The 23,793-nt window shown below is 39.9% G+C and overlaps 1 protein-coding gene across 2 annotated transcripts in view; it reads right to left on the bottom strand.

Annotated features, from left to right (window-relative positions):
- The window catches only part of ADCY3 (adenylate cyclase 3), a 211,029-nt gene that overhangs the window by 105,351 nt on the left and 81,885 nt on the right, over positions 1–23,793 (bottom strand). For both annotated transcript variants that reach the window (XM_075860838.1, XM_075860839.1), the window contains exon 2: positions 13,771–13,920. In XM_075860838.1, coding sequence (XP_075716953.1) covers positions 13,771–13,920 — 150 coding nt within the window. The remainder of the gene's footprint in view (positions 1–13,770; positions 13,921–23,793) is intronic.

Here is a 23,793-nt window from a genome sequence, read left to right as displayed (position 1 = left end):
TATGCGCCAGCAAACCTTTTTTTCTACTGTAAAAGTGCAGCAGACTGCGATTTCCTATATAGTTGGCCACGGGACTTTACGGCAGCATATGTCGGAGGTATACAGAGATATTCCTCAGTGAAAGCTCCCAATGTATACTGCCGATGTGAACACAGCCTTCTAGCAACATCACTGGTAAGATTCCTTTTTTATATATATATATATATATATATATGTGTACACTACCGTTCAAAAGTTTAGGGTCACTTAGAAATTTCCTTATTTTTTAAAGAAAAGCACAGTTTTTTTCAATGAAGATAACATTAAATTAATCAGAAATACACTCTATACATTGTTAATGTGCTAAATGACTATTCTAGCGGCAAACGTCTGGTTTTTAATGCAATATCTACATAGGTGTATAGAGGCCCATTTCCAGCAACCATCACTCCAGTGTTCTAATGGTACATTGCGTTTGATAACTGTGTTAGAAGGCTAATGGATGATTAGAAAACACTTGAAAACCCTTGTGCAATTATGTTAGCACCGCTGTAAACAGTTTTTCTGTTTAGAGGAGCTATAAAACGGACCTTCCTTTGAGCTAGTTCAGAATCTGGAGCATTACATTTGTGGGTTCGATTAAACTCTCAAAATGGCTAGAAAAAGAGAGCTTTCATGTGAAACTCGACAGTCTATTCTTGTTCTTAGAAATTAAGGCTATTCCATGCGAGAAATTTCCGAGAAACTGAAGATTTCCTACAGCGGTGTGTACTACTCCCTTCAGAGGACAGCACAAACAGGCTCTAACCAGAGTAGAAAGAGAAGTGGGAGGCCGCGCTGCGCAACTGAGCAACAAGACAAGTACATTAGAGTCTCTAGTTTGAGAAATAGACGCCTCACAGGTCCTCAACTGGCAGCTTCATTAAATAGTACCCGCAAAACCCCAGTGTCAATGTCTACAGTGAAGAGGCGACTCCGGGAGGCTGGCCTTCAGGGCAGAGTGGCAAAGAAAAAGCCATATCTGAGACTGGCTAATAAAAGGAAAAGATTAATATGGGCCAAAGCACACAGACATTGGACAGAGGAAGATTGGAAAAACGTGTTATGGACAGACGAATCGAAGTTTGAGGTGTTTGGATCACACAGAAGAACATTTGTGAGACGCAGAACAACTGAAAAGATGCTGGAAGAGTGCCTGACGCCATCTGTCAAGCATGGTGGAGGTCATGTGATGGTCTGGGGTTGCTTTGGGGCTGGTAAAGTGGGAGATTTGTACAAGGTAAAAGGGATTTTGAATAAGGAAGACTATCACTCCATTTTGCAACGCCATGCCATACCCTGTGGACAGCGCTTGATTGGAGCCAATTTCATCCTACAACAGGACAATGACCCAAAGCACCTCCAAATGATGCAAGAACTATTTAGGGAAGAAGCCGGCAGCTGGTATTCTATCTGTAATGGAGTGGCCAGCGCAGTCACCAGATCTCAACCCCATAGAGCTGTTGTGGGAGCAGCTTGACCGTATGGTACGCAAGAAGTGCCCATCAAGCCAATCCAACTTGTGGGAGGGGCTTCTGGAAGCATGCGGTGAAATTTCTCCCGATTACCTCAGCAAATTAACAGCTAGAATGCCAAAGGTCTGCAATGCTGTAATTGCTGCAAATGGAGCGTTCCAAGATCAAAGCAAAGTCTGAAGGAGAAAATTATTATTACAAATAAAAATCATTATTTCTAACCTTGTCAATGTCTTGACTATATTTTCTAGTTATTTTGCAACTCAATTCATAAATATAAGTGTGAGTTTTCATGGAAAACACAAAATTGTCTGGGTGACCCCAAACTTTTGAACGGTAGTGTATATATATATATATACACACATACATAAGTATATATGAGGTGTTACCTAATATTTTTATTTTTATTCTGGATGTCCCTATCCTAATATCTTAGAATAAAGTGCTGATTTATTATTTCATTCAAAATAATGTATTGGGGGGGGGGGGGGGGGTGAAACTGACTATTGCATTTCTGAATTAAGTACTTGTCATCCTACAAACCACCTCAGCCTTGCTCTGATAAGGTAAGTTGATTTTTTTCCTCATATGTCAGCAATACAGAATAAAACCGGGAAATAACTTCTATACGACTGCCCCTATGTACAAGAATATAACTACTATAATACTGCCCCTATATACAAGAATATAACTACTATAATACTGCCCCCTATATACAAGAATATAACTACTATAATACTGCCCCCCTACATACAAGAATATAACTACTATAATACTGCCTCCTATATACAGGAATATAACTACTATAATACTGCTCCATATGTACAAGAATATAACTACTATAATACTGCCCCTTATATACAAGAATATAACTACTATAATACTGTCCCCTATATACAAGAATATAACTACTATAATACTGCCCCTATATACAAGAATATAACTACTATAATACTGCCCCTATATACAAGAATAGAACTACTATAATACTGCCTCCTATATACAGGAATATAACTACTATAATACTGCTCCATATGTACAAGAATATAACTACTATAATACTGCCCCTTATATACAAGAATATAACTACTATAATACTGTCCCCTATATACAAGAATATAACTACTATAATACTGCCCCTATATACAAGAATATAACTACTATAATACTGCCCCTATATACAAGAATAGAACTACTATAATACTGCCCCCTATATACAAGAATATAACTACTATAATACTGCCCCTATAAATAAGAATATAACTACTATAATACTGCCCCTATATACAAGAATATAACTACTATAATACTGCTCCTATATACAAGAATATAACTACTATGATACTGCTCCTATATACAAGAATATAACTACTATAATACTGCCCCTATATACAAGAATATAACTACTATGATACTGCTCCTATATACAAGAATATAACTACTATAATACTGCCCTCTATATACAAGAATATAACTACTATGATATTACCCCTATATACAAGAATATAACTACTATAATACTGGCTCCTATATACAAGAATATAACTACTATAACACTGTTCCTATATACAAGAATATAACTACTATAATACTGCCCCTATATACAAGAATATAACTACTATAATACTGCTCCTATATACAAGAATATAACTACGATAATACTGCTCCCTATATACAGGAATATAACTACTATAATACTGCCCCCATATACAAGAATATAACTACTATAATACTGCCCCCTATGTACAAGAATATAACTACTATAATACTGCCCCTATATACAAGAATATAACTACTATAATACTGCCTCCTATATACAAAAATACAAAGAAGAGCAACGAAGCTAATTAGGGGCATGGAGAATTTAAGCTATGAGGAAAGATTGAAAGTATTAAACCTATTTAGCCTTGAAAAAAGACGACTAAGGGGGGACATGATTAACTTATATAAATATATTAATGGCACATACAAAAAATATGGTGAAATCCTGTTCCATGTAAAACCCCCTCAAAAAACAAGGGGGCACTCCCTCCGTCTGGAGAAAAAAAGGTTCAAGCTTCAGGGGCGACAAGGCTTCTTTACAGTGAGAACTGTGAATCTATGGAATAGCCACCGCAGGAGCTGGTCACAGCAGGGACAGTAGATGGCTTTAAAAAAGGGTTAGATAATTTCCTAGAACAAAAAAATATTAGCTCCTATGTGTAGAAATTTTTCCTTCCCTTTTCCCTTCCCTTGGTTGAACTTGATGGACATGTGTCTTTTTTCAGCCGTACTAACTATGTAACTATGTAACTATGTAACAAGAATATAACTACTATAATACTGCTCCCTCTATACAAGAATATAACTACTATAATACTGCCCCCTACATACAAGAATATAACTACTATAATACTGCTCCTATATACAAGAGTATAACTACTATAATACTGCCCCCTATATACAAGAATATAACTACTATAATACTGCTCCTATATACAAGAATATAACTACTATAATACTGCTCCTATATACAAGAATATAACTACTATAATATCAGCCCTATATACAAGAATATAACTACTATAACACTGCTCCTATATACAAGAATATAACTACTATAATACTGCCCCTATATACAAGAGTATAACTACTATAATACTGCCCCCTATATACAAGAATATAACTACTATAATACTGCCCCTATATACAAGAATATAACTACTATAATACTGCCCACTACTTACAAGAATATAACTACTATAATACTGCTCCCTATATACAAGAATATAACCACTATAATACTGCCTCCTATATACAAGAATAGAACTACTATAATACTGCACCCTATATACAAGAATATAACTACTATAATACTGCCCCTATATACAAGAGTATAACTACTATAATACTGCCCCCTATATACAAGAATATAACTACTATAATACTGCCCCTATATACAAGAATATAACTACTATAATACTGCCTCCTATATACAAGAATATAACTACTATAATACTGTCCCTATATACAAGAATATAACTACTATAATACTGCCCCTATATACAAGAATATAATTACTATAATACTGCCTCCTATATACAAGAACTACTATAATACTGCACCCTATATACAAGAATATAACTACTATAATACTGCCCACTACTTACAAGAATATAACTACTATAATACTGCCCCCTATATACAAGAATATAACTACTATAATACTGCCCCTATATACAAGAATATAACTACTATAATACTGCCCACTACTTACAAGAATATAACTACTATAATACTGCCCCCTATATACAAGAATATAACTACTATAATACTGCCGCCTATATACAAGAATATAACTACTATAATACTGCCCCCTATATACAAGAATATAACTACTATAATACTGCCCCTATATACAAGAATATAACTACTATAATACTGCCCCCTATATACAAGAATATAACTACTATAATACTGCTCCTATATACAAGAATATAACTACTATAATACTGCTCCCTATATACAAGAATATAACTACTATAATACTGCCTCCTGTATACAAGAATATAACTACTATAATACTGCTCCTATATACAAGAATATAACTACTATAATACTGCTCCTATATACAAGAATATAACTACTATAATACTGCCCCTATATACAAGAATATAACTACTATAATACTGCCCCCTATATACAAGAATATAACTACTATAATACTGCCCCTATATACAAGAGTATAACTACTTTAGTACTGCCCCCTATATACAAGAATATAACTACTATAATACTGCTCCTATATACAAGAATATAACTACTATAATACTGCTTCTATATACAAGAATATAACTACTATAATTATCTTTTTTATTTGAAAACTTGCAACAAATTATTACAATACCTTTGCAATACACTCATAACAGATAAAGAAAATAAACGTATGTCTCTTAATAACATCACAATCATTAAACAAACCATAATATATGAATATTGCTCCAGTATAGATTGTTTCAACTATTTTTCATGATATTATTCTAGACAGTATTACAGGAGAGTTCTTCTTTATTGGTGCCCGGGCAGCATCGCGCACACCACAGATGGGACACGGTCACCACATTTATGACATATAGTGAACCTCTATGTTATAAACGGAGTTCGGGGTAGAAGTCTCCATACAGCAGCTGAGAGTTTCACTGTCCCACTAGATGTGGTGACTGCAGGGACAGGGACACAGCAGGGACATTACTCTGTAGATAAGTCTTTTGTATAAAGATGATATCAGATTTGACCTCAGACAGACGCTGGAATATCGCCTGCCGCCTGCTCCTATTCTTCACACTGTTCACATTAAAAGGGGGTGATTTTCAGCCTCATCCGGGTTACATGTCTTTCCTACTTTTTTTCCTTCTTCCACTACTATGTCCTGTAACACCCCATCTTTTGGTGGACATTGGGGGGTCAGCATCTTCATCCTGAGGTTCGTTGTCTGGGTTGTGTGAGGAGACTTGCTCCATCTCTGCTTCTTCTTCCTGGTCATCTTCTCCCAGCGCACAGTAACGTCCCCCAGTTATCGCCAGCACTGGAGACTCCGGTGATTTCTTTGCAGTAGTGATTTTTTTCCTAGAAGAATTATCTGTTTTACTTCTCCTTTTAACCGTCTGAAATCCCTCCTCATCGATACTGGTCGCTGCGGCTGGATCAGCTGGTTTTTTACTGGTCGCTGCGGCTAGATCTGCTGGTTTTTTACTGGCCGCTGCGGCCGGATCAGCTGGTTCCTTACTGGTCGCTGCGGCTGTATCAGCTGGTTCTTTACTGGTGTTGGGCAGATGTTTAGATGCTTTGGTGACAGAGTGACTGGATATTTTACTTTTAGCATGACCTCTATTTTCAGTGGCTGGTGACACTTGTGCAGCATCCACAGATGGGACATTCGTCTCTGGAGCAGGGTCTCTGGTACTTTGGCTCACATCATCGTTGGGACTTCCAGGTTCTGGGGTTGTATCTACACATATGGAGACATCCTCCTGCTCTTCCTCCATGGCTTCTTTAAAGGTCTCCTCCTTATTATGTTCTGCATGCGGACACTCCCGGAATGTATGTCCAGGTCCTAAGCACAGGTTACAGATGACAGGCCCTGTACAATCGTCCTTCACATGCCCAAACTGACCACATAGTGAGCACTTAATACGGGAACAGTTGAATGCCAGGTGTCTGCCCCCACATCTATGGCACAGTCGCGGTTGACCAGGGTAGTAACATACGCCTCTCTCCGAGCCCAGGTAGAATGAGTGCGGCAGATGTCTGGTCACTCCATTCTCCTGAACCAGCTGGATCTTGACAGAATATCCTCCATTCCAGATCTCCTCCTCATCATAGATCTTTGTTGGCAGTCTCTTCACCTCACAATATCTGCTCAACCAGTGCTGCAAATCTGCCAGAGCCACCACCTCAGACTGGAACAGGACGGTGGCGGTGACTACCTGGGGTTTAGTCAGCTGGATGACATGTAGATGCTCCCACATCGCGTGCTCCTTTGTATCATTATAAATACTCCAGAACAAGTCTAGACTATATTGCAGCTTGAAACTGATGTCATAATTCCTGCTGGAGGGAACGTGGATCAGAGCGAACACCTCAGAAGCTTTAAACTTCATAAACTCCTTCAACAAAACTTTCCCAATGTAGAGTCTGGAAGGGATGTTTTCCTCTGGTCCTGAGTACCTGATTCTGACCGCGTTCCTCCTCTGAGGTGCGGGGTTAGGCGGTCTTGTGACGCTGGAGAACAGTCTCCTGTACTGAGGTCCGTCAGCAGGTGGGTCAGGACTGGACCTCTCCTCAGCTGATTGTACTGCAGATCCTCCTGTGTCTGCTCCTGATCGCTGTGTAACCTGCACTCCATTCACTGACACTGCGGGCGGCTGAACCTCCAGAACAGGGTCTGCAATGTCCGCCTCAGCATGTGCCGCTGGTTCATCAGATATCAGACTGTCAATCACCGCGCTGAGCGAGGTCTCACTTACAATGTCAGTATATGCGGCACTTTCTTGCTCACTCCCAGGAGTGCCACTCGCATTCACTTCATCAGTACTGCACATAGAGTCTACTGCAGTTAACCCCTCGTCAGCTGGCACACATTTCTCTGCAGCTTTAGCAGCATTTGTGTTGACTGATTGCACAGACCCCACACATAATGAGAGATGTGATCCTCCAGCCACTGCACACTCATATCTTCCAGGGTTTCCCTGCTCCACAATATTATACACAGTCTTATAGTCAGTGTCTTTTTTTGCAATGATATTTTTTCTCTTCACAGTTTGGGCCCTGGTCTCCCTTTTGTTCTCAATTGCCCGGTTCTTTATTTTGGGTACTGTGCATGATTCTTTCTGCAATCTCTCCTTCAATATCACCAGCTCACGTGTGCAAACATCCAGACACTCACATTTCATCAGCTTTGCCTTTGGATCAGTCTCTTGGTTAATTTCAGTTCTCAATTTGCGAACTTGCATTTCCATTTTAAAGATATTTTTCTTTGTCATTTTTGTGCACAATTCACCAACATCATGAGATTCAGTTGACTCACCAGCCACCATTTCCAGATCATCACCTCCACCATCTCCATGCTGCAGGCCAAACTCCAGACTCTGGGCTTTCCCAGGATCATCAGCCCAGGACCCCTCCCCTCCACCTGGGTCAGAAGCCATGCATAGTCCTAACAGGGAGCTCACAAGCACACGTCTATCCTCTCCTATGGACAAGAATATAACTACTATAATACTGCCCCTATATACAAGAATATAACTACTATAATACTACTCCTATATACAAGAATATAACTACTATAATACTGCTCCTATATACAAGAATATAACTACTATAATACTGCTCTCTGTATACAAGAATATAACTACTATAATACTGCCCCCTATGTACAAGAATATAACTATTATAATACTGCCCCCTATATACAAGAAAATATCTACTATAATACTGCTCCTATATACAAGAATATAACTACTATAATACTGCTCCTATATACAAGAATATAACTACTATAATACTGCTCCTATATACAAGAATATAACTACTATAATACTGCCCCTATATACAAGAATATAACTACTTTAATACTGCTCCCTATATACAAGAATATAACTACTATAATACTGCCCCTGTATTCAAGAATATAACTACTATAATACTGCCCCTATATACAAGAATATAACTACTATAATACTGCCCCCTATATACAAGAATATAACTACTATAATACTGCCCCTATATACAAGAATATAACTACTATAATACTGCTCCCTATATACAAGAATATAACTACTATAACACTGCCCCTGTATTCAAGAATATAACTACTATAATACTGCCCCTATATACAAGAATATAACTACTATAATACTGCCTCCTATATACAAGAATTTAACTACTATAATACTGCCCCCTACATACAAGAATATAACTACTATAAGGGTATGTTCACACGGCCTATTTACGGACGTAAATCGGGCGTTTTTGCCCCGAATTACGCCCGAAAATAGCGCCTCAATAGCGCTGACAAACATCTGCCCATTGAAAGCAATGGGCAGACGTTTGTCTGTTCACACGAGGCGTATATTTACGCGCCGCTGTCAAATGACGGCGCGTAAATAGACGCCCGCGTAGAAGAAGTGACCTGTCACTTCTTTGGGCGTAATTGGAGCCGCTATTCATTGACTCCAATGAATAGCAGCGCTAATTACGGCCGTAATTGACGCGGCGTTCAAGCGCCTGCACATGTCGTTACGGCTGAAATTACGGGGATGTTTTCAGGCTGAAACATCCCCGTAATTTCAGCCGTTACGGACCCTCGCCGTGTGAACATACCCTAATACTGCTCCTATATACAAGAATATAACTACTATAATACTGCTCCTATATACAGGAACATAACTACTATAATACTGCCCCTATATACAAGAGTATAACTACTATAATACTGCCCCCTATATACAAGAATATAACTACTATAATACTGCTCCTATATACAAGAATATAACTACTATAATACTGCTCTCTGTATACAAGAATATAACTACTATAATACTGCCCCCTATGTACAAGAATATAACTACTATAATACTGCCCCTATATACAAGAGTATAACTACTATAATACTGCCCCCTATATACAAGAATATAACTACTATAATACTGCTCCTATATACAAGAATATAACTACTATAATACTGCTCTCTGTATACAAGAATATAACTACTATAATACTGCCCCCTATGTACAAGAATATAACTATTATAATACTGCCCCTATATACAAGAGTATAACTACTATAATACTGCCCCCTATATACAAGAATATAACTACTATAATACTGCTCCTATATACAAGAATATAACTACTATAATACTGCTCCTATATACAAGAATATAACTACTATAATACTGCTCCTATATACAAGAATATAACTACTATAATACTGCCCCTATATACAAGAATATAACTACTTTAATACTGCTCCCTATATACAAGAATATAACTACTATAATACTGCCCCTGTATTCAAGAATATAACTACTATAATACTGCCCCTATATACAAGAATATAACTACTATAATACTGCCCCCTATATACAAGAATATAACTACTATAATACTGCCCCTATATACAAGAATATAACTACTATAATACTGCTCCCTATATACAAGAATATAACTACTATAACACTGCCCCTGTATTCAAGAATATAACTACTATAATACTGCCCCTATATACAAGAATATAACTACTATAATACTGCCTCCTATATACAAGAATTTAACTACTATAATACTGCCCCCTACATACAAGAATATAACTACTATAATACTGCTCCTATATACAAGAATATAACTACTATAATACTGCTCCTATATACAGGAACATAACTACTATAATACTGCCCCTATATACAAGAGTATAACTACTATAATACTGCCCCCTATATACAAGAATATAACTACTATAATACTGACCCCTATGTACAAGAATATAACTACTATATTACTGCTCCTACATACAAGAATATAACTACTATAATACTGCTCCTATATACAAGAATATAACTACAATAATACTGCCCCTATATACAAGAATATAACTACTATAATACTGCCCCTATATACAAGAATATAACTACTATCCTACTGTCCCCTATATACAAGAATATAACTACTATAACACTGCTCCTATATACAAGAATATAACTACTATAATACTGCCCCTATATACAAGAATATAACTACTATCCTACCGTCCCCTATATACAAGAATATAACTACTATAATACTGCCTCCTATATACAAGAATATAACTACTATAATACTGCCTCCTATATACAAGAATATAAATACTATAATACTGCTCCCTATATACAAGAATATAACTACTATAATACTGCCCCTATATACAAGAATATAACTACTATAATACTGCTCCTATATACAAGAATATAACTACTATAATACTTCCCCCTATATACAAGAATATAACTACTATAATACTGCCCCCTATATACAAGAATATAACTACTATAATACTGCCCCTATATACAAGAATATAACTATTATAATACTGCTCATATATACAAGAATATAACTACTATAATACTGCCCCTATATACAAGAATATAACTACTATAATACTGCTCCTATATACAAGAATATAACTACTATCCTACTGTCCCCTATATACAAGAATATAACTACTATAATACTGCCCCCTATACAAGAATATAACTACTATAATACTGCCCCTATATACAAGAATATAACTACTATAATACTGCCCCCTATACAAGAATATAACTACTATAATACTGCCCCTATATACAAGAATATAACTACTATAATACTGCCCCCTATACAAGAATATAACTACTATAATACTGCCCCTATATACAAGAATATAACTACTATAATACTGCCCCCTATATACAAGAATATAACTACTATAATACTGCTCCTATATACAAGAATATAACTACTATAATACTGCCCCCTATATACAAGAATATAACTACTATAATACTGCCCCCTATATACAAGAATATAACTACTATAATACTGCCCCTATATACAAGAATATAACTACTATAATACTGCCCCCTATATACAAGAATATAACTACTATAATACTGCCCCCTATATACAAGAATATATCTACTATAATAATGTCTCCTATATACAAGAATATAACTACTATAATACTGCCCCTATATACAAGAATATAACTACTATAATACTGCCCCCTATATACAAGAATATAACTACTATAATACTGCCCCCTATATACAAGAATATATCTACTATAATAATGTCTCCTATATACAAGAATATAACTACTATAATACTGCCCCTATATACAAGAATATAACTACTATAATACTGCCCCTATATACAAGAATATAACTGCTATATTACTGCTCCTATATACAAGAATATAACTACTATAATACTGCCCCCCTATATACAAGAATATAACTACTATAATACTGCCGCCTATATACAAGAATATAACTACTATAATACTGCTCCCTATATACAAGAATATAACTACTATAATACTGCCCCTATATACAAGAATATAACTACTATAATACTGCCCCTATATACAAGTATATAACTACTATAATACTGTGTCCTATATACAAGAACATAACTACTATAATACTGCCCCCTATATACAAGAATATAACTACTATAATACTGCCCCCTATATACAAGAATATAACTACTATAATACTGTCCCCTATATACAAGAATATAACTACTATAATACTGCTCCCTATATACAAGAATATAACTACTATAATACTGCCCCCTATATACAAGAATATAACTACTATAATACTGCCCCTATATATAAGAATGTAACTTCTATAATTTTGCCAATTCTACAGGAGTTTTTATGACGTCCCATTCTAAATTTATAGACATTAATATGGAGTTGGTTCCTCCTTTGCAGTAAAACATCTTCCACTCTTATTTGGGTTTTCTACAAGATTTTGGAGTGTCTGCGGGAATTTTTGCCCATTCATCCAGTAGAACATTTGTGAGGTCAGACACTGATGTTGGGGGAGGGGATCTTGCTCCTAATCTCCGTACTAGTTCATCCCAAAGGTGTTGGATGGTATTGAGGTCAGTCAAGATCATCCACCCCAAACTCAACCAACAGACATAACATTACATGGTCTGCACTTCGTGGCTGAGTTGCGGCGGTTCCTCCCATTTTACAATAATATCACTCAAAGTTGATGGTAGAAAATCTAGTAGGGTAGAAATTTCCAGAACTGATTTGTTACATCGGTGGCGTCCTATTACAGGACCGCGCTGGGGGTGGTCAGTGATCTCTTTACTATGGTTTCTCCTGATATTTCGTTCCTTATTCTAAAACCCAACGTCAATGATGGTTCTTCTAGGAGACCGGTACACGGACCTACGACTCGCATATTATATGGACTCCCGATCTTTAAGAATTGTTCATGGTCTGATCTCTCCTTCCTTGTACTCTTTATTATGTATATAGGCTGGTATACATCCAAAAAATGGCATTCAATAAAAAAAAATGTTTTTTTAAATAAAATCAAATACCAGGCCGACCATGTAATTACAGAAGTGGCTCCATATTATGTGCAGATATCTGCTGTAACGTGGAGCGTCCCCTTCCTCTAGTGAGGTGCGGCCTCGTGCTGAGCCGTCTGAGGTGCACCGCGATTTTTAAGGATTCCTAATATAAAACACGCGTTCTTCGGCAGCTATACTGACGTCCCGCTGAGCTTGTCAAACTTTTGACGGTCATAAAAGGAAAAGAATAAGAACGGAAAACTCTGAGAATAATTTCAGATCATTTTCATTCTATTTCCGAAAAATTTGAAATATTCTACATGCCGGACCCCTTAACTCTGGCGTGCACTTCACCCCTCGCTGCTGCCTCCCCCTCGGGCCTCACAGGACATATTTGAGATAATTCACGGACCGCCAGGCCACAGAGAGGGGTGAAAAGAGAAAAACAGCGCATCCAATTAGTGATTTCCTGCCTAGGGACTTAAAGGGTAACTCCACTCAGATCGTAAAAATTTATGAGCGACTGTAGTTAACCCCAGTATCTCATCACCCCTCCTATGTAAAGTTCACAAGGCTCCAGGAAGCTGAGATATAAGGAGCTGTTTGGTGGGGTCCACACACAGTGGCGCTGCTTGCCAGACCTGCAAGGACTTTGTACTATGTATAAATATAACAGTGCCTACCTGCTGCTGACTCTGCTCTTCTAGATTGAGTTTGACTTCCAGAGACTGACGTGCTTCAAGAAAGGCCTTCCGATGCTTACGGTCCGCCATGTAGTAGGACATGATACCGACAGTGATTGTACACAGGTAGATGGCTATATTGGACAAAATCTTTGAAGAAAGCAAAAAAAAACAATTAGATGCATTTATGACCAACATCTGTTCAAAAGTAAAATAAATGTCCAACTGTGAGACCAATGCTACACTGGAGTAACTGTGTATATACTGTACATCACATTACTTATCCTATACTGATCCTGAGTTACATCCTGTGTTATACTCCAGAGCTGCACTCACTATTCTGCTGGTGCAGTCACTGTGTACACACATTACATTACTAATCCTGTATTATACTCCAGAGCTGCACTCACTATTCTGCTGGTGGAGTCACTGTGTACATACATTACATTACTTATCCTGTACTGATCCTGAGTTACATCCTGTATTATACTCCAGAGCTGCACTCACTATTCTGCTGGTGGAGTCACTGTGTATATACATTTCATTACTTATCCTGTACTGATCCTGAGTTATATACTGTATTATACTCCAGAGCTGCACTCACTATTCTGCTGGCGGAGTCACTGTGTACATACATTACATTACTTATCCTGTACTGATCCTGAGTTACATCCTGTATTAAACTCCAGAGCTGCACTCACTATTCTGCTGGTGGAGTCACTGTGTACATACATTATATTACTTATCGTATACTGATCCTGAGTTACATCCTGTAATATACTCCAGAGCTGCACTCACTATTCTGCTGGTGGAGTCACTGGGGGAGATCAAAACTAGTGCAAATGAAAAGTGAAGCTGGATACAACAGGATCACACCTTTGACAAAAGGTGATGGAGACAGCTCAACTCATCCTCCCTCCCCCCTCTCCCTTGAGGTAACCACTGCACATTTAACAGAGCATGCTCACTACACTCCCTGATAGAAGAAAATTGGTTGTTTTCGGACTTCGTTTTCTTACGCCCTGATGCCTGCTGTAAAGTAAATATTGGTAATGGTAGTCCCCGTTATGTACCCCCACTTTAGTGTTAATGTATGACCCATGTAAATCTCATGTATAAGGTGCCTCTTGTTCTCATGTAATCAGCAGGATTCCTGGCATTCTTGTGAGATTTTATTTTGTAGGTCAGGATTAGACAGGATTTGTATTGTGTTTACAGGATGGAATCACTTAGCATGAGAATCGACTTATTCCTTTGAGCGGTGCCAATAGTGCCCACATAATCATACCTCTCAACAATCTTCATGGGATTGTCTCATAAAACGGACCTTGACAGGGATTGGGTTTATGAAGTTATGCCCCCTAAAGTGGGTATTATTGAAAGGATTTGTGGGCTTTCCTGGGTGGATATGGGCAGGGATTAAAAAGCTATGATTAAGGACCCCACTGGTCTGAAACGCGTAAGCGTGGTCCTGGGATTTTTTGTTTTAACCTCCTTGTTTTAAACATGACCTAATAAAGCTTATAACTTTTATCTTGAGTGCCGGATATACCTACACTAGACGCCACTATTGCCAGGGATTAAAAATGTCCAGCAAATGGTACTAATAAAACTGATCTAGCGTGATACATAGCAGTGCCACATTGTGAATGGGGAGGGATCGCAATTTCGATACCATTTCGATGCAGTGTGTGGGAAAACGGTTCAATACCGTCAATTTATGTATTTTGATACCAAGCTGTGAGGCCGCACAGCTTAGTACTGAAATAAACGAAGAGAACATCGCGCGCGCGCGCACAGTACGGCACCCTCAATGTTCTCCTTCTTCAGTGACCGCTCCGCTCGTCATTAGTGCCGGGCGCGTCACAGTAGGACAGCTCCTCCTTCCTTTCTCTACTGTCACCAACGATAATTTGAGTTTGTGAGAAAGGGGCAGGGAGGGGAGCGAGGGTTCCTGATGACGTGCCTGTGTTGCTCGCAACGCAGTGTACAGTGACACACCAGACCCAGTCCGGTTTTAGAGCTGAGGAAAAGCTTGAAATAAAGGCACTAGTATTTTTTGCAGCCAGCATTGAGGAACATTGGGGTTAATGTGACCCCCCCCCCCCCATTACAACTGTGAGCGAGGTACTATCAAGTATCTCGCTCATAGTCATAATGGACAACATTGGGTTAATGTGTGAGGTACATGATGGGGTTAATTACTATTAATGTGAGGCACATGGAGGTTCAAAATTGATAACGTGCCTCACATCAGAAAATTGAAAGACTTTATATTTTTGTGTTTTTTTTTTATTGTTGGCAAAGTATTGTTTTGGTATCGAGTATCGCAATACTACATGAAGTATCGGTATCGAAGTCCAAATTCTGGTATCATGACTACCCTAATTCTGAATACATAAAACGGTCATATGGGACCTACATAATAATGCCACATGGTGAATACATAACAGTGGCCAAATAATACTACCATATAGAGCCATACAGTCAACACATAACATTGATCAAATAACAGTGCCATACAGTGCCTAAATAATACCGCCATACAGTGCCTAAATAATAATACCATACATTGCCTAAATAACAATGCCATACAGTGCCTAATAATAATGCCATACAGTGCCTAAATAATACCACCATACAGTGCCTAAATAATACCGCTGTGCAGTGCCTAAATAATGACGCTGTACAGTGCCTAAATAATGACGCCATACGGTGCCTAAATAATACCGCCATACAGTGCCTAAATAATAATACCATACAGTGCCTAAATAATAATGCCATACAATGCCTAAATAATAACGCCATACAGTGCCTAAATAATACTGCCATACAGTGCCTAAATAATAACGTCATACGGTGCCTAAATAATACCGCCATACAGTGCCTAAATAATAATACCATACAGTGCCTAAATAATAATGCCATACAATGCCTAAATAATAACGCCATACAGTGCCTAAATAATAACGCCATACTGTGCCTAAATAATACTGCCATACAGTGCCTAAATAATAACGTCATACGGTGCCTAAATAATACCGCCATACAGTGCCTAAATAATAATACCATACAGTGCCTAAATAATAACGCCATACAGTGCCTAAATAATAACGCTATACAGTGCCTAAATAATACTGCCATACAGTGCCTAAATAATAACGTCATACAGTGCCTAAATAATACTGCCATACAGTGCCTAAATAATAACACCATACAGTGCCTAAATAAGACCGCCATACAGTGCCTAAATAATAACGCCATACAGTGCCTAAATAATAACGTCATATAGTGCCTAAATAATACCGCCATACAGTGCCTAAATAATAACGCCATACAGTGCCTAAATAATAACGTCATACGGTGCCTAAATAATACCGCCATACAGTGCCTAAATAATAATACCATACAGTGCCTAAATAATAACGCCATACAGTGCCTAAATAATAACGCCATACAGTGCCTAAATAATACTGCCATACAGTGCCTAAATAATAACGTCATACGGTGCCTAAATAATACCGCCATACAGTGCCTAAATAATAATACCATACAGTGCCTAAATAATAACGCCATACAGTGCCTAAATAATAACGCTATACAGTGCCTAAATAATACCGCCATACAGTGCCTAAATAACGTCATACAGTGCCTAAATAATACCGCCATACAGTGCCTAAATAATAACACCATACAGTGCCTAAATAAGACCGCCATACAGTGCCTAAATAAGACCGCCATACAGTGCCTAAATAATAACGCCATACAGTGCCTAAATAATAACGTCATATAGTGCCTAAATAATACCGGCATACAGTGCCTAAATAATAACGCCATACAGTGCCTAAATAATAACGTCATACGGTGCCTAAATAATACCGCCATACAGTGCCTAAATAATAATACCATACAGTGCCTAAATAATAACGCCATACAGTGCCTAAATAATAACACCATACAGTGCCTAAATAATACTGCCATACAGTGCTTAAATAATAACGTCATACGGTGCCTAAATAATACCGCCATACAGTGCCTAAATAATAACGCCATACAGTGCCTAAATAATAACGCCATACAGTGCCTAAATAATACCGCCATACAGTGCCTAAATAATAACACCATACAGTGCCTAAATAAGACCGCCATACAGTGCCTAAATAAGACCGCCATACATTGCCTAAATAATAATACCATACAGTGCCTAAATAATACTGCCATACAGTGCCTAAATAATAACGTCATACGGTGCCTAAATAATACCGCCATACAGTGCCTAAATAATAATACCATACAGTGCCTAAATAATAACGCCATACAGTGCCTAAATAATAACGCCATACAGTGCCTAAATAATACCGCCATACAGTGCCTAAATAATACCGCCATACAGTGCCTAAATAATAACACCATACAGTGCCTAAATAAGACCGCCATACAGTGCCTAAATAAGACCGCCATACAGTACCTAAATAATAATACCATACATTGTCTAAATAATAACGCCATACAGTGCCTAAATAATAATACCATACAGTGCCTAAATAATACTGCCATACAGTGCCTAAATAATAAAGCCATACAGTGCCTAAATAATAATACCATACAGTGCCTAAATATTAACGTCATACAGTGCCTAAATAATACCGGCATACAGTGCCTAAATAATAACGTCATACAGTGCTTAAATAATACCGCCATACAGTGCCTAAATAATAACGCCATACAGTGCCTAAATAATACCGCCATACAGTGCCTAAATAATAATACCATACATTGCCTAAATATTAACGCCATACAGTGCCTAAATATTAACGCCATACAGTGCCTAAATAATACCGGCATACAATGCCTAAATAATAACGCCATACAGTGCCTAAATAACAACGCCATACAGTGCCTAATAATACCGCCATACAGTGCCTAAATAATAACGCCATACAGTGCCTAAATAACAACGCCATACAGTGCCTAATAATACCGCCATACAGTGCCTAAATAATAACGCCATACAGTGCCTAAATAACAACGCCATACAGTGCCTAATAATACCGCCATACAGTGCCTAAATAATAATACCATACAGTGCCTAAATAATAACGCCATACAGTGCCTAAATAATAACGCCATACAGTGCCTAAATAATACCGCCATACAGTGCCTAAATAATACCGCCATACAGTGCCTAAATAACAACGCCATACAGTGCCTAATAATACCGCCATACAGTGCCTAAATAATAATACCATACAGTGCCTAAATAATAACGCCATACAGTGCCTAAATAATAACGCCATACAGTGCCTAAATAATACCGCCATACAGTGCCTAAATAATACCGCCATACAGTGCCTAAATAATGATGCCATACAGTGCCTAAATAATACCGCCATACAGTGCCTAAATAATGCCATAGTCTCCAGTCCGCAAAATACTTTAGACATTGTCCAGCATAGAGTGAGCACATAATACCACCACACTTGGCCAACATAATATGTCATACAGTGCCCAAATAAAAGATCAAGATCAAAATTACAGTTTCAGATAACTAAAAGTGATGGCGATCCTGGGGAATGTTCACCTCCAATTGCAACCAATCAGATTACAGCGCTGAGTTTTCCAGGACTGACTGTGTACATGATGGCCGCCATTTTTTTTTTTACTTAAAGTATCTCCAGCTGCTCAGCCATAAATGAAACATTTACACTTCAGAAATGTTACTGAGGTTAATCCTATTTCCCGGCTCAGTCTATAAATAGTAAGCGCCTGGTTTTCCATAAACTGCTGAGAGGAGCGAGGGGCACAGCCTGCACTGGTGGAGAAACATTCTGTGCAGCAAACGTGACCTCGGAGACAGGAAAGGGGACAAAGATGTATTGCCTGCTCCAAGCATATGATCTGCCGCCGGGACCAGGTTCTCCCTAAAATTAAAAAATTCCCCCGAAAATGTGTGTTTCTGGGAAAACTGGGTGACAACCAATATGGCCGCTATTACAAGTTGTCACTCGGCTTTCTCAGGCACTTGAATGGGAGCTGCCCAATTAGGCAGAAATACATCTCCCGCTCATGTATCACTGCTGTTATGCCATTTGGGGAATTAGGAAAGTTGGGTCCAGAGATTCCCTTTGCAAATGAACAAGCTTGGATGTTGCCATGCAAAGGGCATTAAAGCGTGTTTTTATTTGGGCATGTTCTCAGCGATTTTGCTGGGGCAAGCCTTGGCCAGACAGACATGTCCCCTGCATCGAGCACTCCAGGGAAAAGTGGGGGACCACCCTCTATGATGTCATATGCCCTAATAGAGGGCAGGGATAGGGATTGTCTTCATGAGACAAGCCCTTTAAGAACTTACGCTCTGAACGTCTTACCCGCTAAACCACTGGCACTGCTGATGTGATACTCTGGCTTGCAACAATAATGGGGCTACACTGTCTGGCACTACTAATGGAGGCACCCCAGATGGTACTATATGTGGAGGCACCTCAGATGGTACTAGATATGGAGGCACCCCAGATGGTACTATATGTGGAGGCACCTCAGATGGTACTAGATATGGAGGCACCCCAGATGGTACTATATGTGGAGGCACCCCAGATGGTACTATATGTGGAGGAACCCCAGATGGTACTATATATGGAGGCACCCCAGATGGCACTATAAATGGAGGCACCCCAGATGGTACTATATATGGAGGAACCCCAAATGGCACTACTAATAGAGGCACCCCAGATGATACTATATATGGAGGCACCCCAGATGGTACTATATATGGAGGCACCCCAGATGGTACTATATATGGAGGCACCCCAGATGGTACTATATATGGAGGAACCCCAAATGGCACTAATAATAGAGGCACCCCAGATGGTACTATATATGGAGGCACCCCAGATGGTACTATATATGGAGGCACCCTAGATGGCACTATAAATGGTGACACTAATAGGGACACACTGACTAACACTATTAATGATAGTGATGTGAGGGGGCAATTTCTATGGAATTAGCCCTCACACCAGCTCTGTTCTATCTTTTAGAGTTTATTCAGTCAAAGTCTTCATACACAAAAGGTACCTGTGATATGGAAGACCTCGTGCCTGGTGCCGGTTCCAAAATGTACACAGCCGGCTTCATTTGGTGATTACCGACCAATAACTTTGACTCCATATGTGATGAAGGTTTTGGAGAGGTTAGTGTTAGGGTCCTTTTACACCGGTCCATTTTGGCCATAACAACGAGCGCCGATCAACGAGACAGCTGATCGGCGCTCGATTGCTCTTTTCACCAGGAGCTATGTATGAGGACGGGCGCTCGTTACTCTGATCGCTCTTCTCCATACATTTCCATCATGTCGGTAGCGCGTCTCCCTGTTAACACACTGTGCTGCCAACAACAGTAATACTTGAAACCATACGATCAGCCGATGAACGAGCATTTGCCCGATAATTAGCCCGTGTAAAGGGGTTGTCCACTACCGGACAACTGACGATCTATCCACCGGATAAGTCATCAGTATATGATCGGAGGGGGCCCGACACCCGGACCCGCACCGATGAGCTGCTCCGGCTGCCTGCGGGCACCGGACGTCCATGCCGGAAGCAGATGGCTCCGGTCACGGAATAGCGGCCGAGCTGCAGCACCTTTCAAGTGAACAGGAGCAGAGCTGCAGTACGGCCACTATGCAGTGTGCGGAGCCAACGGCTTCCGGTTCCGTCCAATGCATACTGTGCAATGACATCCGATGCCCGCAGGCAGCCGAACCGGCGATCATTGCGGAGTTCGGTGTCGGACCCGCGCCGATCATATATTAATGACCTTTTTGGTGCATAGGTCATCAGTTATCCGGTAGTGGACGACCCCTTTAAGTCTATATGAGTCCTAAGGTGAAATCTTCTCTGGATCCCCTCCAGTTTGCTGACTAGCAAAAGATTGGGGTGGATGACGCAGTTCTGTATTCGTTGCAGAGGGCACATGATGAGTTGGACGGCAATAACACTATTGTGCCCACTATTTTCTTTGATTTTTCGAGTGCCTTTAATATGATTCAGCCCGGTTTATTAAGCAGGAAATTGTCGGCTATGCAGGTGGAGGCTTATTGAGTGGATCACTCATTACTTATTAGAAAGGCCGCAGCACGTACAGTGCGGTACAATTATGTCTGCCACCTTATTAAGTAATACAGGAGCGCCCCCGAGAACGGTGCTTGATGTTAAGTACGGAATATTGTCATCAACAAAGAATTTCGTAGCCTATAGGACAGTGAAGTTGTTGAATTGTTAGGGTGTGTTATTTTTTGGGGGGATTTGCTAAGAAGTTATTACAGGGGTTGTCCACTAGATAGGTCATCAGTATATCATTAGTGCAGGTCCGACACCCGGACCCCGCACCGTTAAGCCGCTCCGGCACAGGATGTTGTTGCCCATTATGCTACGTATGGAGCCGAAAGCAGTTGGCTCCGAACATTGCAAAGCGTCCGTCCTGCAGAACTGCAGCTCTGCTCCTATTCACTTGAATACAGAACTGCAGCTCGGCCGCTATTCAGTGACCGGAGCCATCTGCTTCCAGCTTGTATGTCCGGTGCCTGGAGGCAGCCGGAGCGGCTTCACGGTGCGGGGTCTGGGTTTTGGACACGCACCGATGATATACTGATGACCTATCCGGTGGAGAAAGGCTTATGTATTTGACCAGGACGATGCACCAGGGGAATAAAGAAACCAATTGTTTCACTTTTCATTGCAGTGCTGTCTACTTTTGGATGGATGGATAGATAGATAGATAGATAGATAGATAGATAGATAGATAGATAGATAGACAGACAGACAGACAGACAGACAGACAGACAGACAGACAGATAGATAGATAGATAGATAGATAGATAGATAGATAGATAGGAGTGTAATGATGGGGGTAGGGAAACAGACAGGTGAGCCCTAATCTACCCGCCACTCAGTCCCTGCCTACTTGCAACGACCCGCCCTAGGCGACGGGGTACAACTGGGCGACGGTCCCTACGCTCAATAAGTGCACGACAGACAAACAGACAAGGGACACAGAAGCAAAGGGAAATGGGGCAGTTGCCCACGGAAACACCGTGAGCAACAAGAGAGGTGAACGAGCTGAGTCAAACTAGGAGTGTACGAGGTACCAAACGCAGAGCAGGAGAGTCGTCAGTAAGCCAGGGTCAATATGAAGCAGGGTCAAATAGTTCAGAAGCTTCAGCAGGGCCAGGAAACAAAACGAGAAGAATCACAAGCAAGGAGGAACAGGAAAGGCAGGTATAAATAGACAGAGGGCGGGAGCTAGCTCCGTCTGGCCAGGCTGTGATAGGCTCTCCCACTCCTAAGCCTGCCATCCTGAGTGGTGGAAGATGGAGTCAGTCTCACAGACATAGAAGCAGGTGCAGACTGATTACCTATGGGCGTATACACAGAAGCTGTGCCTGGCAGATCCTTTACAGTACCCCCCCTTTTATGAGGGGCCACCGGACCCTTTCTAGATGGACCTGGTTTATTGGGGAAACGAAGGTGGAACCTCCTGACCAATACCCCAGCGTGAACATCCAGGGCGGGTACCCAAGTCCTCTCCTCAGGCCCGTATCCTCTCCAATGGACCAGGTACTGGAGGGAGCCTTGGACCATCTTGCTGTCCACAATCTTGGCCACCTCGAATTCCACCCCCTCAGGGGTGAGAACGGGGACAGGAGGTTTCCTTGAGGGAGCCAAGGACGGGGAGCAGCGTTTAAGGAGGGAGGCATAAAACACGTTGTGTACTCGAAAAGATGGGGGCAACTCCAGTTGGAAGGAGACAGGATTGAGGACTTCAATGACCTTGCACGGCCCTGTAAACCGGGGAGCAAACTTCTTTGACGGGACTTTAAGGCGCAAGTTCTTTGACGATATCCACACCAGTTCCCCGACCATAAACAAGGGGTTAGCAGAACGTCTTCTATCTGCCTGAGTTTTTTGTAAGCTCTGGGACGCCTCTAGGTTCTTCTGAACCTGGGCCCAGACTGTGCACAGTTCC

Source organism: Rhinoderma darwinii, chromosome 4, assembly GCF_050947455.1.
Source record: "Rhinoderma darwinii isolate aRhiDar2 chromosome 4, aRhiDar2.hap1, whole genome shotgun sequence".
NCBI classification, from domain to species: Eukaryota; Metazoa; Chordata; class Amphibia; order Anura; family Rhinodermatidae; genus Rhinoderma; species Rhinoderma darwinii.
The sequence above is the reverse complement of the archived record's forward strand: the minus strand, read 5'-3'. Positions and strand labels throughout refer to the sequence as shown.